This window comes from Leucopleurus acutus (assembly GCF_964270905.1).
Source record: "Leucopleurus acutus genome assembly, chromosome: 11".
Classification (NCBI taxonomy): domain Eukaryota; kingdom Metazoa; phylum Chordata; class Mammalia; order Artiodactyla; family Delphinidae; genus Leucopleurus; species Leucopleurus acutus.
The window spans coordinates 57,883,404-57,900,869 of NC_139152.1; the positions used below are offsets into that span (position 1 = coordinate 57,883,404).

The window sequence follows — 17,466 nt, forward strand, 5'->3', positions numbered from 1 at the left end:
TCTGTTGGGAAAATTTACAATACTTTCCCAAAGCAAACCAAAAAATTAACTTACATTAAAAATTACATTAAATATTAACATGTTTGAGTTTTGAAGTCACACAAATCTGAATCTGAATTCTGCCTCTAGCACTTTTTTTTTGTTTTGGATCCCCGACTCTACTAATTTTTTTTTTAACATCTTTATTGGAGTATAATTGCTGTACAATGGTGTGTTAGTTGCTGCTGTATAACAAAGTGAATCAGCTATACGTAGGCATATATCCCCATACATATACCCTCCCTCTTGTATCTCCCTTCCACCCTCCCTATCCCACCCCTCTATGTCATCACAAAGCACAGAGCTGATCTGCCTCTAGCACTTTTTATTAAGCAATTAACCTGGAGAAAGTTATTGATTTGGGGCCTTGATTTTTTTTGTCTGTAAATTGTCATCTAGTCATGAGGGGCCTTTTTTTTAATGCTCAAAGGTTCTTTGTTGACACAATTTCTTCCACCTTTACAATATACGACGCAATTTCAGTAGCCATATGGTTTCAGCACACAGCTACCTCTCCTGAAGTTTACACGAGGTCCTTAAATCCTCATGTTCCCTGAACTTTATAGGTAGAAGTGCATAACAAGCACTTCTTGTGCTTTGAATACAAAGATTCTCCAATTTTGCTTTGAAGACTGTGACACCTAAACTCCAAGATAGTCCCCAATGATCCCTGCCTCCTGGTATTCATGCCCTCTGCAGTCCCCTCCCCATGAGTGTGGGAGAGACCTAGCAACTCATTTCTAATGAATAGAATACAGTGGAAATGATGGTGTGTGACTTGAAGACGAGGTCATACATGGCACTGTGGTGTCTCTCTCTCCTCACATATTCTGGGGGAAGCCATGTCTGAGCAGTCCTGTGGAGAGGTCCATGTGTTGAGGAACTGAAGCCTCCTGCCAATAGCCATGTGAGTGAGCTTGGAAGTGAATCCTTCAGCTTAGTCAAGTCTTCAAAGACTTAGCCCTGCCTGACAGCTTGACTGCAGTAAGCCCTGAGGCAGAACTACACAACTAATCTGCTCCCAGATTCCTGACCTTCAGAAACTATGTGAAATAATAAATAGTCCTTGTTTAGAGCTGCTAGATGTTGAGGTAATATGTTATGCAACAATAGACAACAAATACACAGACCAAATCCAAAATGATAAGGTGGTAGGGTCTACAGAAAAAATAGCCATTTTCAAGGTAGACGTAACTACATTTATTTGAAAATCAAGGAAAAGAACTACACATTTGATTGTTTTAATAAAAGTACTACCATATAAAAACATGGCAGAGATTTTTCTCTCAGGCTTTTATATTCATTCCTTCCAGGAACTTGGGTCTAGTGTCCCAGGACAGCATTGGAAGGCATCAGAGTCACATCCTACACTGCAGTAGACTTGTGTCTTATATCCATGTAGTATTTTGGACTTGGTATTTACTATATGGCCCCGAATACCCTTGACACATAATAATTCATAATTTTCCCAAAGCCTGCATTTGCTTCCCATGTTCTGTGAGTTTGCCCACCACAAGCAACTCACTTAGCCTATGTACTAATGTAGCTTTTCTGGTCCCCACCACATAAGCAGTCACTATCAAGAAGTATACAGGTTACAGTGGTTTTCACAAATTTGAAACATTCTTGGGATAAAATATCCTGGGTCCAACAGATTGCCCTAAATCACAGTCCTCATAGGCAAATAGTCTGGGTGTTAGGACACAGCCCAGGTACCTTAATTTTCTCCGGTGTCAGAGTGAATCTGCTGCCTTTTTGGGCCACTGTCAGAGAGTTTAGAGTATGACTTTAGTCACCCTGTTTTTGTACAAGAATCATATTCTTGAGGCCAAGTTGTAAGCTGTCATATCCTCATTATTTCTTGAAGGGGCTATCATGTCTTAGTAAAAACTACAGTCTAGATCTCTGCGTTAGCATACATTTAGCTGCTATCTGGTGTCTAGTCTGCCTTTGGTTGTTAATAGTGTCCCAATTTTTACTCAGGTAACCTCCCCTCTCATAAACAGATTATGGGTTTTTAGGGATGCTCTCGGGGTAAGGCCTATGGTTTAGGTTTGAGATAATTTGCCTTATTTTACCACCTGGCCACAAACTGTTCAGGGATGAAGTAAGTAATTAACTTAAATAGGTCTATAGGGATGCTCAGGATATTACTGACAGTTGTGAAAGACTCATTCTTTCCCACTGAATATGAACCTCCAAGGATAAAACTCCAGGAGTTTCAGGAAACCATGATAAGATGAAAAAGAATCAGTCTGAGAATAAAGTCACTCCATGGAAAGCAGAGATGGGAGATTGATCCTGGCCAATTATTCGAGCCCTTGATCAAACTACACCTAAAGCTAGATATACCACAGAAGTGTTGTTGTTTGAACCATGAAATGTTCTTTAGTTTTGATTGGGTTCTTGTCACTTGCTACAAAATATTCTTAACCATTAAGCCTTCCCTGACATGGAAGAATTCCAGGGGTAGTTATACAGCTTAAACTCACCTTTTGGGACATTCACTATACTAATACAAAATTATGATTAAACTAATTTGTCTATTAAAAAACAATTATTTATGCACATCACATAACACACTAAATGCTACAAAATTTATTTACTGTAGCAAAGAAATGAGAAGGCAAGACTTTCAAAGCCCTTCAAACCACATCTAGGAATTATCTGTTTACCTGCAAGATGAAACTCAAAAACTTGGTCAACAGCAGAACCAAGTTGAGGAGAGGCATAAACCAGAGCTCAGGATGTAACTGAAACACAGAGTTATCCAGAGCTTTTGGCTTTAATGGTCTTTGAAATCAACCACTTGATAAAAATCTTTGCAAAGAATGTTTTGTGTCAAAAAACAAGAGAATGTCTGTCTGGGTGATGGTCTGGGTGAGTGGTGAGCAAGACAAGAAGCTTCAGGATTCTAGGAATCTCACAGCGACTATCTCAGGCTCTTGGAGACTCCCCATCATCCTCTCATGTGCTCACAGAAGTCTTCCCACTGCCCCCAAAACTGCCACTCTATCTTCTCTTTTCTCCTTCTCCCTCTCTTCCCTCCTTCCCTCCCTCCATCCCTCCATTCTTTCCTCTCCAGTCCCCTTCCCTCCCCTTCCCTTCCCTTTCCCCCTTCCCTTCCCTCCCCTCCCCTCCCGTCCTTCTCCTCCCCTTTCCCTTCTCCTCCTCCTCCTCTTCTTCCACCTTTCCTCCTATTCCTTCCCTTTATTTTCCTTCCTTCAAGGAAAGGAGTAATCCATAATCTCCCCATCCTTTATATTCCAAAGCCTACCTATTCCCCAGTTCTCTCGGTTGCAGGTTTTTCTCCTTCATCACTTTAAATATGTCCTGCCAGTCCCTCTGGCTTGCAGAGTTTCTGCTGAAAGATCAGCTGTTAACCTTATGGGGATTCCCTTGTGTGTTATTTGTTGTTTTTCCCTTGCTGCTTTTAATATGTTTTCTTTGTATTTAATTTTTGACAGTTTGATTAATATGTGTCTTGGCGTATTTCTCCTTGCATTTATCCTGTATGGGACTCTCTGTGCTTCCTGGACTTGATTAACTATTTCCTTTCCCATATTAGGGAAGTTTTCAACTATAATCTCTTCAAATATTTTCTCAGTCCCTTTCTTTTTCTCTTCTTCTTCTGGAACCCCTATAATTCGAATGTTGGTGCGTTTAATGTTGTCCCAGAGGTCTCTGAGACTGTCCTCAGTTCTTTTCATTCTTTTTTCTTTATTCTGCTCTGCAGTAGTTAGTTCCACTATTTTACCTTTCAGGTCACTTATCCGTTCTTCTGCCTCAGTTACTCTGCTATTGATCCCATCTAGAGTATTTTTAATTTCATTTATTGTGTTGTTCATCGTTGTTTGTTTCATCTTTAGTTCTTCTAGGTCCTTGTTAAATGTTTCTTGCATTTTGTCTATTCTATTTCCAAGATTTTGGATCATCGTTACTATCATTATTCTGGATTGTTTTTCAGGTAGACTGTGTTTCCTCTTCATTTGTTAGGTCTGGTGGCTTTTTATCTTGCTCTTTCATCTGTTGTGTGTTTTTCTGTCTTCTCATTTTGCTTATCTTACTGTGTTTGGGGTCTCCTTTTTGCAGACTGCAGGTTTGTAGTTCCCGTTGTTTTTGGTGTCTGTCCCCAGTGGCTAAGGTTGGTTCAGTGGGTTGTGTAGGCTTCCTGGTGGAGGGGACTAGTGCCTGTGTTCTGGTGGATGAGGCTGGATCTTGTCTTTCTGGTGGGCAAGTCCACATTTGGTGGTGTGTTTTGGGGTGTCTGTGGACTTATTATGATTTTAGGCAGCCTCTCTGCTAATGGGTGGGGTTGTGTTCCTGTCTCGCTAGTTGTTTGGCATAGGATGTCCAGCACTGTAGCTTGCTGGTCATTGAGTGAAGCTAGGTGCTGGTATTGAGATGGAGATCTCTGGGAGATTTTCGCCTCCCCAGGTCTCTCATACTTTGCCCAAGCTAAAATGTTCTTCACCCAGCAACCTATGCTGAACTTGCTGAACTGGAAAAGCCTGCATCTGCTTCCACTCTACCATTTTCCCTCACACCCCGGGGTTCCCTCCTTCCTAAAGTGGTAGCCTTGTGGCCTGATGTATATTGATGGAATTCTCAGCACTCATTTGGTTAAAGCCATTTTTTTTTCTCCTACCACAGCCTTGACCTTGAGGACATTCATATTCCCTGTATATTGCATTTGTACAAAAATCTTAATAACAGCTTCTTAATTGAACGTCTGGAACATAATTAGAATGCTTTGGGATAAACATTCTAATTGTGCTGTCCTCTCCTTGGAATAAATAAACTGCATATTTTCCTGACTCTAAAAGAAAGAAGATAAAGGAAAAAATTCATTTGTGGACAAATGTTCTTATGAAATGCTTTGTGCCAGAAACTTGGAATCAGGAAAGGAGGAGGGATACATGCACCTTTCATGTTCCTGTTAAATTTTTAATTTTAAAACTCATGGTTTTGATGATGTCTGAAACAAGTGAGAGAGACAGAAACAATTGATCTCTCCTCTGAGCTAGGAAGATTTAAAAGTTATGTACTTGTATATTTTGGAAGTTGGGAGTGGCTTTTTACTCTGGCTAAAAGAAAATCACAATAATTTCCCCAATTCAGGAAATGAAAACTCATTAATACTGCTCATTTTGGTATAAATGAAGCCACAAAATAATTCTTTGGTACCACAAGAATTCTTTTGATACCATATATTACACACACACACACACACACGTACGCAAACACATATCAATTACTCAACCAAATTCATGTAGCAGCTGAAATATCTCCCTTTCATCATGTACGTTCTATTCCTAAATCTCTTTTCTGTAAAGCATGAACCTTCAAACCCGCTGATACTTGGTTAAATGCTGACCCTCTGCTTTTTTGAGTAAGCTGAAAATTATTGATTTATTTAAAAATAACTCCACTTCCCTGGTTTTCCTACTAAATCACCATGTGCGTAAGTAATGTAAGTGGATTACAGGAAACATTAGCACTAGCAATGGTTGTTGCAAGCCACCAGTGCCATGGCACCGTTAGAGACTAGATCAAGAGAGGTTAGGGAAGGCTAAGCCACAAAATCGCCCATTGCCTTCATGTCATCATCACCCAAAAGAAAAAGCACAGCTTCTTCATGAATCTCCAAACCACAAATGAGCTAAAAGTGAAAGGACCTGCCAGAGTTCCTCACTGATGCCTTTTATTCTCCATAATATTAAATTAACTAGACAGTACATGACATCATAAGATAGAACAAACCTCTTGAACTGTAATTCACAGCGACTTTAGGAGTTGACGACTATGGGTGGATGATGGTCAATAGAGGAAATATCTCTCCTGAGCCTGAGCATTAGCACAGGCATATCCAGATACAGCGACATTATTAACATCATTTGTCTTCACTCAATAGACACAGTGCATGGCTTTCACCTTCAGAACATCTGTTACTCGTGTAAATGCAGAAAATTTGTTCCAAGTATTTCAGGAGGCCAAATCACCCACATATTGTCTCTTAACAACAGCTCATCTTATGTTCTCTATTTATGGTTTTTATTGGCTTACCAACATTTCTCCCCAGACATTTCCCAAGCAAAACTAGAGACTCCGTTTCACTTGTGGATGCCCCAAATGATGGGTATTTCTAGATACCCCGAATGATGGCCAGATCATAATAAATATTGAATGGATGCTAGTTGAAAACATCAATGAATGGATCTTTGATTCTCAATACTAAGTGTCCTATATGTAGTAGATTAAAAAAATAAATAAAAGGAAAAAAGCTTATTAATTTTAATTACATTAGGTTTATAGAGAGGTTGCCAAAATGCAAACATGGTTTCATTGAATCATCTTGCCTTAAAAGTCAACATATTTGGTTATGGTTGGGGGCAGAAATGCAATTAACAACCATTTAGCTACTGACTTGTAGTTTTAATGTGGATCCTCCTATTGTAATTTTAAACTCGAGAGGGACTATAGTCCAAACAGTGTGTCAACCTTAGCATGTGTTTAAACTATGATACGTCCACAAATTGGGAACCTCTGGCCTGGTTACATACCCTAAGAATACAAAACTGGACCCATTACATCACCTTGATTAATAAAAGGTGATGCTTGTTCAGTGATATTAGGAATATTATCCATGAATTACTTCCAAACCATCTTATCTACTCCAGTTATAGAAAACTCTCCTCCCTGTACATCACTCTCTCCCTTTCAGGGTCTCTTCGTTTCTTGTAATTTGAGTCAAGTGACCAGAAGATCTTTAATAAGTACTATTTATTTACATAAACTGAGACTCAGGCCTATCTGCTTAGAACAGATTATCACAGAAGTCAGGAGGCTCCATAGGATATGATCCAACATAACTGTAAGGACTTCCTGAAGCAATTTTTTGTTCAAATTATTAAACACCTACTATGCACCTTGCATTGTGCTGTGTAGAGAAGATACAGACAAGGTTTCTTATTTTATGGGTTTACGTTCAAGAGGAAGCCAACAGATAATAATCAAGTAACAAAAAAGAAATACCAGAGAATAAGAAGTGCTATGGTGAATAGTCACTGAGATCCAATGATAACTATTCACCATTAGGTTTTGTTTGTTTGTTTGTTTTAAAGTATCAACCACAGAGGAAACCATCAGATGAGCATCAGTTAAATGCAGTACTTACCACCACAATCACATTTGCTGCTGGGATTGGCAGGTTTTCCACTTCAAGGTCTTGACCAGCCATGGCCAGTAGATTGAGAGATGGGTCATATGCAGGTCTAGGAAATGCTGAATTAACAATTTGGTGGCGTTTGCTTATTTGAGCTTTAGAAGAGGAATGGTAGCTATGTTTCTGTATGTTTTGTGGAGCTATATCCAGGCTCTTCTCAATGTCTTGTGAATGGTGATAAATGAAAGCTGGCTTCCCACTCTTCTTCTGATGAATTGCCAAAAAGTGATCATTATTTCTTGAAAGGCACCCTGAAAGGGGGAAGAAACAGAAACGAAAATCAAAGACCTTATTCAGTAAGTTGAATAGAATATCTGATAAAGAGAATTACCCGTTCTTAGGAAGCTTTAAGGCTTGTGCAGGATTTAGATCAGTTCATCTCCATTTTTGTCCCTGCTCCATTATCCCCGACAATGAGAACACACTTGGTGGTATGGAGTCATCTTAGAGACTTTGGGTGGACAGAAGTGGGTATAGTCGAAAAAGTTCTATTTAAAAGATATTCTAATGCCTCCTTTAGCTAGGAATTTCCTCCTTTATCTAAGCTCATGGTCGTAATACCCCATTGAGCATCTCTTCTTGGATGTCCTAACTGTTGATCAAATGACAACCATTTATATCATATTCAAGCTTTCTTCCCTTTAATCAATAGCATTTCACACAATTCTTATTTTATACTTCTTTTATCCTACTTATAATCAACTATGTCCAATTTTTGCGATACTTATAGACTATTTTAAGCTGACTAAGGGCAGGAATCTGAGTATACGCATTGCGGTAGCAACTTCCAGTTGTGTAATGATATCCATTCTCTCCTTCTTACTTAGTAATATGGCCATCTAGATAAAGTAGTACATGCTCCTTTATTTCTTCTGTTAGGTAAATATCCACTGACTTGAATACCTTTTTCCTATTTGTCATTGGCCACAGGAGGAAACAGATAACATACACATGTGAGTCAAAAGAATATCACTAGGTCAAACACCAATTAGAAAAGTAAGTTTAAGACCTTCTGTATAAGATGATAAGCAGAGTGAACAGATCACAACGTAGTAATGCCACCCACACTGTCCTAGCGACCCTAGGTACCGCAGATTTCCCCTGGGTATGCCTATGGCAACAACCGCTGTACAAGTGCTGTCCTTAGAAGATTACTTCCCTCCTTTTGTAAGAATTCTGGGGTGCCTAGAATTCTCACTGAATATTTATAGTAGAGGAATTGCTAGTTTTTACAGCTTTTTCCATCCATCAAGCCTCTGTGACCAGTATATATTTCTAGCACCTTCAGCAATCCTGTCTTACCAGTATGCTGTCAAATTTCACTTAGAGATAGAAAGACAGGTTATTTTTTCAGTCAGCTCAAGTGCTTTCATCATGATATAATAGTTTGGGAATCACTGGGTCCCAGGGACTTTAGGCTTTTACAGCATTCAAATCACAAATACATTTCACATGAATTCTGAGCTAGTCATATTGGGTTGGCCAAAAAGTTCGTTCGGGTTTTTCCTTAAGGTGTTACAGAAAACCCGAACGAAATTTTTGGCCAACCCAAGAGAAACTAGTCCTCATGTCTTCAATCCTGAGCACGCTGAATTGACTGTAACTTTTTTTTTAAAAAAAAAATCAAGCTACCATAATTTGCCAAAGATGATGATTGGACAGTGTTACCTTGAAATGACTGTAAACTTTGTTTCTCTGAATGAAATAAGAGTTCCTCAGATTTGGAAATGACACTGTCATTAGGAACATATGTAAATGAATATGGTCCTTCACTGTTAATATTCTTGTAGTTTTTGTTTGTTTGTTTGTTTGTTTGCTTGCGGTACGCGGGCCTATCACTGTTGTGGCCTCTCCTGTTGTGGAGCACAGGCTCCGGAGGCGCAGGCTTAGCGGCCACGGCTCACGGGCCCAGCCGCTCTGCGGCACGTGGGATCCTTCCAGACCAGGGCACGAACCCGTGTCCCCTGCATCGGCAGGCAGACTCTCAACCACTGCGCCACCAGGGAAGCCCTATTGCAGTTTTATTAATGGAGACTAGTGTTAAAATATTTTAGATGTATATTAACTTTCTGACCACAAATGTTTGTTTAGTATTTTACTAAAAGTAATTCACTAAATGATACTGTAGTGTCCTACAGCATTTCTATACTACAGGTGAAGTTTCCTCCCTCCCCTATTAAAGGACTGAGTCTGACATTGTGAAGAGCAACAATGACATGGTCACCTTGGGGTTAAGAAATAGAGCACATATATTATTTTTATCCTAGTTGACTTTTTAAATACTCCTCATTTAAAGATGGTCTCTTGTTTCAGGAAAGGCATACTGTATACTTGAATGAATCTGGGTTTTTCACCTGAGGGATTGGCTCTTCTACCAAAAAGAGGAATCTATAACATTCAGTAGCATGGCAACTGTATCTAACATGATAGTGCTATCGAAATAGTCATGTTAATAAAAATTAACATGCAAAAAAAGCTTGCAAGATTCGGGAAGCAAAAAAAAACCCATAGTGGGGGATGGCGAAGAATTTCACTAAGAAAGAGAAGTGGCTCAGAAGATCAGAGAATGCAGATTTATAAGGAAGGGAAAAATGAATGAAGAACTGAGAAAATTACACAGTTATCTTCAATCTTTCTTTTTATATGATCTCAATCACAGAAAACCTTTTCAGAGCCACCTTATGTAAATAGAATAGGTGAGTCCAACTAACAGATGTCTCTTGTGCTAAAATTGGCCAACAGGGAAAGGTAAAAAAATCTAATTTTAAGTGCAGTTGAAACACAACTAACATTTCCCAGCCCTATCCAGTCGTATATGTGAAAGGACTTAGTCCTGCTTTGTCCTTGAGTAATGAGAACCAAGATGGCAGCACAATATTAGGAACCCTACCATAGCCATTAGGTAAGAAAAAGTTTTCCAAAGTGTTGTGCTTAGATCCCTACATCAGAATTACCTAGGATATTAAGATGCAGATTCCCAGATCTTAGCCTAGAACTACCATAGCAGATCTCTGGATATGTAGCCTACAAATCTGGGTTTCTAATTGACATTTTCTCACTTTCCAACCCTAAAGTTGAGGACCACCAAGCTAGTATCTGGAATAAGTTTTAGTTTTTCTGTCTTCAAACATTACCCCTCTATCATCACCTCCTTCACTTTGACATTATAAATATACTCAAGTAAACATTTTAGAAATGTTAAGATTGAGATGTCTATTAAATATCAAAGTGGAGATGTTGAATTAGAAATTTAATAAATGTTTAGTTCATGGTTGGAGAGAGAGAGAGATTTGTGTCATCCAATACAGATAAAATTTAAAGTCAAGTGACTGGAGATTGATTGAGAAGAGAAGAGTATATAGGACAGAACTCCTGGTAGAATTACAAGATTTAGTGTCAAGGAGCTGAATGAAATGGAGCCAGCAAAGATAAATGAGAAGGAATGGTAGTAAAGTAGGAGGAAAACCAAGAAAGAGTAGTTCATAGGAGATTAAGAAAAAAATGTTTTAGAACCTGTATGCATTATAGGGTCTTAGACAGAAGCAACTGAAAATCAATCTTATAGTGATGTCTCTAGAAACTAGAATGTAAATGGAATTTCCACGTGTTTCCATGCAAGCTAAGTCACACTGAAGACACACGCATAGACTTAAAAAATTACAAGGCACATGGTGACCATTGCCATGAGAGATGGTCAGAAGATGGAGAAGTAGGAAGATTCTTACCTAAGAAAGAATAAATAAAAGAGAAAAATAAAGGGGCCTTCAAAATAAGTTAATTAAAACATCCAAAGAGATAAAAGAGAAAAATAAGAATAAGGGATTTGAGGAAAAGAGAACAGGCATGTTTCAATCCAAGTGGAAATCGTAGAAATGAAAAATATCATAATTGATGAAATTCAATATATGGGTTAGACAGCAGACTAGACACCACTGAATAGAGAATTGGTAAGTTGGAAAAGTTTCGGTAATAATTCAGAAAGCAGCACAGAGAAATTAAGAGAGGAGATAAGAAAAAGAAGATAAGAGTTTGTAGTGGACTCTTCAGATGGGACTCTAAGACCCATACCTACTGACATCCATGCCCATTGACAGTGAGCAAGATCTTGCTCTTGACTTACTTCTAACCAACAGGTGATGGGATGTCATTTAGCATTCCTGCTAAAAAAGATGTGACTTCTGTGTTGCTGGGAAACTCCAGCTGACTTTGATGAAGCAAGTTGCCATGTTGGAGAGGTCCATGTGAAGAAGGAGGCTTCTAGCCAAAATCCAGGGAAGAACTGAGGCTCTCAGTTGCAACAATGACTGAGGAACTGAATCCTGCCAGCCAACATGTAAATGAGCTTGGAAGCAAGTCTTTCCTCAGTTGAGCCTTCTCCTAGGAGCCTAGTGCAGGCCAACACGTTAACTGAAGTCTTACGAGACACCTTGAAGCAGAAGTCTCAGTTAAGCCATGGCCAGATTTCTGACTCACAGAAACTGAGAAATAATAAATATATATTGTTTTAATCTGATAAATTTTAGGGCAATTTGTCATGCAGCAACAGGACACTAATGCAGAAAGACTGAGTGATACTGAGGATAACATGATAGGTTGTAAAATACCTTTAACAGCATTGAAGACATGAAGCATTAGAAAAATTGAACATTTTACAAGATTTAAGGAGGGAAGTGATATTATAAAATTTATATTTCTCAAAAATTACTCTGGCTATACAAGAAAATGGATTGGGAGGAAGCAAGACTAAGTGCAAAGGTACCAGGTAAAATATTTTAGATGACAGAATAGCCCAGACAAGGTGGCAGTAGGGGGACAAAGCAGAGACAAATTCCAGAAGTGTTAAGACATAGGAATTGACCAAAAAAAAAGGGGAATAAATTCAGTTATTGAGTTAATGTTGTAGGAAGGAACCAACAGTAGATATTTAAGGATAATTCTATTTCTAGTCAGCAACCCAATGTATGGAGGTGCCCTTTACTGAGACAGAGAAATGTGATTCTGTGGTGCCTACAATATAAAGAAGCAGAAACATCTAGAAAGCAATTATGTTTATGTGGAACTCAGAAGAAAGTTCTGGACTAGAGATAAATACTTAAAAACCATAAGCATAGTAATGGAAAACTGAGTGCCTGAGTGATGAGACTGCCTTGTGGAATGAGAAGAATTATGAGTCTGCAGCAAAGACCCAGAGGAGACCACATTTAAGGAGCAGCTGGAGGATGAAGGAGAAAAATTAGAGATTGTGGAAGTATGGAAGCCATGGGAAGAGTATACCAAGGATCGGTGATTGTCAGTGTCCAGTGTCACTGACAGTCTGAGAGTTCAAACAAGACAACCCTGAACACTTACATAGGATTTACTGATTTAAAATTCATCAGTGGACAGCTAAGCCTGGATATTCAGAGGACCAGACTCAACACGGAAAAGGTTTGGGGACAGCATTCTAGAAGCACAAAGCAAAGCACCCTCCCTGTTGAGTCTCTGAACAAAAGTAAAATAATTTTAAAGGGTTTAAAAGGGTATGAAAGATTCTGAGTCTGGGTAAGATGGAGCAAACACACTCCGCCTTGTTGCTTACATTAAATAGAGCTATAAAACCTGGACAAAATGCATAAAACAGCTATTTGAGAACTCTGGAAAGTAAACAGTAGCAGAGGGATTGGGGATGAAGAACAGAATTCAAAATTCCACAACATCAGCAGTAAGTTTACCATCTCCCCCTGCCCCCAGTATCCTCTAGGCAACCCATAGTGGACACCAAAGTGCAGACAAAGACATCTCCAGGAGAAAATAAATACAACACCATAATTTGTGGGATGCAGTTGAAGCAGTGCTTAGAGGAAAATTTATAGCATAAATGCTTATATTAGAATTTAAGCTTCCACTTTAAGAAATGAGAAAAAAGAAGAGCAAAATAAATGTAAAGTATGCAGAGGAAAGAAAGTAAAAAGTTAAAAGCAGAAATAATTACATTGAAAATAGGAAAACAATAGAGAAAATCAATGAGACAAAAGCTGATTCTTTGAAAAACATCAATAAATTGATAAAACTCTAGCAAGATTGACAAAGAAATACAGAAGACACAAATTACCAAAATCAGATGAAAGAAAATCACTAAATACCCAGTAGACATGAAAAGGATAATAGGAGAATACTATGTACAATCCTTTGCATATACATTCAACAATTTAGATGAAATGACCAATTCCTCAAAACCCACAAACGAAAGAAACTCACCCGAGATGAAATACCTGACCTGAATTGTCCTAAAATTATAAAAGAAATTGAATTCCTACTTAAATTTGTTTTCTGAAAAAGAAATCTTCAGGATCAAATAGTTTCACTGGTAAATTTAAACATTTAAAGAAAAAATTAACTTCAATTCCAAACAACCTCTCCCAGAAAACAGAAGAGAAGGGCACACTCCCCAAATCATTTGTGAGGCCAAAATTACTCTGATAACAAAACAAGAAAAAGTCAGTACTAAAAAAAACAAACAAACTATAGACCAATATCACTCATGAATACAGATGCAAAACTCCTCAAGAAAGTATTAGCAATTGAATGCAGAAATATAAAGGCTGATACACCATAACCAAGTAAGGCTTATTCTGGGAATGTAAGTAAGGCTGCTTCAATATTTGAAAACCAATCAATGTAATCCATCATATTGACAGTCTAACAAAGGAAAAACCACATCACACCAATTGATGCAGAAAAAGCATTTGACAAAATTCACATCAACGCATAGTAAAAAAGTTAAGCAAACTAGAAATAGAAGGGAACTTCTTCAACCTTGTAAAAGGCACCTGCACAAAACCCCACAGCTAACATTAGGTTTAATGGTGAAAGACTGAATGCTTCCTTCCCTTAAGATAGAGGACAAGGCAAGTATGATATTCTTAAAACTTCTATACAATGCTGTACTGAATGAAAGTCCTAGTTACTGCCATAAAACAAAGAAAAGAAGTAAAAGGAATCCATATTGGAGAAGCAGAAACAAAATTGTTCTATTTGCAGATAGCATGATTGTCTCTGTATAAAATCCTAAGGAACTCATCAAAATTTTTGTAGATCAGGTGAGTTTAGCAAGTTAATAGAATATAATGTCAACCTATGAAAATCAATGGCATTTTCTAAGCTAGCAATGTACAATTCAAAACTGAAATTTAAATAAATCTACAACAGTTGCAAAAAATAAAATATTTAGGTATAATTCTAACAAAACATGTACAGGATATATATACTGAAAAGTACAAAACGCTGAGAAAGTAAAACAAGAAGACCTGAATAAATAGACAGACATACTGTGTTCATGAATTGGAAGACTCTACATAATGAGGATGTTAATTATCCCCAATTACAATGAAAATTCAAGCAGAATTATATATATAATATACATAATTATATACAATACATATTATATATAATTTTATATGTTCTCTGAACAAAGGCAACTTTGTTCTCTGATCATTTTGTAAAAGGACAATCATTGTTTTTCAAGGATTGCCAGCACTTTCTTCTCTAGAAAGGAGATATAAGTGGATAACATCATGGAAGTCCCTTGGGAATTTCTACATGAGAAATGACAAGATTCTCATTTGATTTGTAAATGTCTCTCAGGCAAAGTTAAAAATACACAAGTACCAGTGGAAGTTTACTTAGAAAATGCCAATTAATAGTACTGAGAAAGGAAAGAAACATATTTCTTTTAAAAAAGCAATGGAATAAGAGATAAGGACCTAGATTGTTGCTTCAATACCTACCCCCTCTCATCTATGTGAACTTAAGCATGTGTCCTCAACCGCTCTAAACCTCAGTTTTCTCATCAGAAAGCAGCGAGAGGCTCGCGTACCACAAAAAACAAACAAACAAAACCCCCACTCTTCCAGTTATTCTATAATTCTATTGGTAATGCTAACCCATGAGGTCACCACGGCACTAATCTCCAGTTAGAAGCACCCACAGTACCAACACTGAATCTTCCTGGTGAACACGACAGCCATCCCAAGATATGACAACTGAGGTCTGTTAGAATAACCTCCCAGGTATAACTTGTGCTCACTCCTACTAATCTTAATAGCAAATTATATCAGTGTTTTGAAAGACTCCACTATGGCTCTGTCTGTATATAAAGCTAATTTTGTAAAATTCAGTTTGTGTGTCTTAGTTATATTCTTACAACATACGTTATATGTATGTATGTATATATATTTATATGTGTACACGTTTGTCTTATATCCTGACACCAAACAACCAATCTGACAAAAAAAAGTACATCTTCAGACCAGTAATTCTGTCATAAAAAGTAAAATAAAATGTTTCTAAAATATAACAGATACAAATTTTAATTGAATTATAATTATATTTATGAAAATTGTAAACAATCATGGGCCCTCCAAAAAAGAGCTTGTTATCGAAAGAACACCTCCCTCCAGAAATGTTTTTCCTAAAATCTAGTCTATGCACTGGTCTCTAGGATGTGAAAATATAATCCCGTGATGAAGCTCTGCGTCTTCTTCTGATACTACTTAAATGCTTCACATGTTTGGCCAGTGATGTACCTCGTATATCTAAAATAAAAATAAGAAGCGAACACCAAAGAAACTAGTCTTATTTTTATAGAGCTGCCTCTATTCTTCTCCAAGTAGGAAAGGCCCTGAATCCTACAAGAATAAGGAATGATTTTAATTAAGGCATCTTGTAAACTCTTCCTGCATGTTCTTTGATATAAACACTCCTTCACATTTCCTCAAATATTCCATTAGAAAATGTGGCTCCTACGCCCACTTACAGCCCACTGTAACTACTGTGGGTGACCCTCAATTCTTCCTATTTATCCCTTCCAATCAAAGTTGAGCTGCACAGTGGAGAACTCTATCTGGGAGTCACAGAATGGAAAAATGTGTGTCTGCCATGCGCTGGTGGCAAAATTACAATGAAAAGAGTTTCATGTTTCCTGGGTTTTGCCCAGCTTTAATAGCATTATATTTCATCTGATAAATGTATTACAGAGTGAAGCATAATACACTTAGGACAGCACTCTTCGGGGCAGCGTGACTAGACATAAGTCATAAAGGAGAAATGGGTGAAGACCACTGGCCTCGGACCCTGCTGAGTGAGACTTATGTTGGCTCAGACAGAAGCGCCCCAGCTCCTGAAGAACTGAGTTGGAGGATGCCTGGAGGAGAGGTTGACAGGAGTGAATGCTACTATCTCTTAAACTTCACAGTCATTAAGAGAAGACTTCTGTCAAGATATGCCCTCTGGGGAAATGCAGAAATGGGGAAAAACGATCATAGGGTTATAAAGCTGAGAAACACGAGCCTTGGCAGAAATCACAGGAATCGCATTCCAAGTGCACTTACTGAACGAGGAAGCACCAAGTACATTTGTAAAATCTGATAGTTATGCCTCATTGTTATGCAAACAGTTAAAATATTACTATTTATAAATAGTTACAGGAATTATAAAATATTACCATCATTTTTACAGTAGAGTTCTCCAGATGACTTAAAAGCCTGACTCCACTGCAGGACAAGGAAAAAGAAATATCTATTTTAAGAATAATTCTCGTGGTAGATTAGGAATTATATTAAAATATAGCAAAATGAATATTAGAACATATAAAAAATTACAATATTGTCATAGCAATGATACTACAGAGACATAAAGGCCCGAATATTAGGGCAAGAGGAGGGTGAGGAAGGAGGTCCACAGTGGCGACTTGAAGAGATCCCTGACCTAGTATCCTTTGCCTGCATTTAGGGATTTGAGGGGCACTTGGTAGGCCCTTCAGGTCAACACTTCTACTCCATCCTGCCCTAGTCCCTTCATCCATCACTTGAAATTAATGCCACTGGTCTAAGGTACTGCTTTCTCATGGGTCTTTGGACAAAATGAACATTGGCTAGGGAAAGACCATCCAATTAACAGCTATTTTTATCAGGAGTAGATCAGTGTGTCACATCTCTTCTAAAATACAGCTAGTTGAGGAGAGACCTCTCCTGCAATGGGAAGCAAGAACTACAGACTTTAATCGGGGTGGAGAGGAAGAAGGAAGTAGGAGGTTGAGGTTCAGCCTGAGCACACGGCTCCAGAGGGTGAATGTCAAGACATCAAGGGTAGGGATGGGCGGTTGCCAGTAGTGAGGGCTGATTTTAGGCTGAAGTATAGGAGACCGGAGGCACCTCTGCTTCAGG

At 38.2% G+C, this 17,466-nt stretch overlaps 1 protein-coding gene across 1 annotated transcript in view; it reads right to left on the bottom strand.

Moving 5' to 3' along the window:
• PTPRR (protein tyrosine phosphatase receptor type R) overlaps positions 1–17,466 on the bottom strand; it is a 262,655-nt gene that overhangs the window by 234,010 nt on the left and 11,179 nt on the right. Inside the window, exon 2 of the mRNA XM_082849967.1 lies at positions 7,217–7,515. Within this exon, the coding sequence (XP_082706093.1) occupies positions 7,217–7,515 (299 nt within the window). The remainder of the gene's footprint in view (positions 1–7,216; positions 7,516–17,466) is intronic.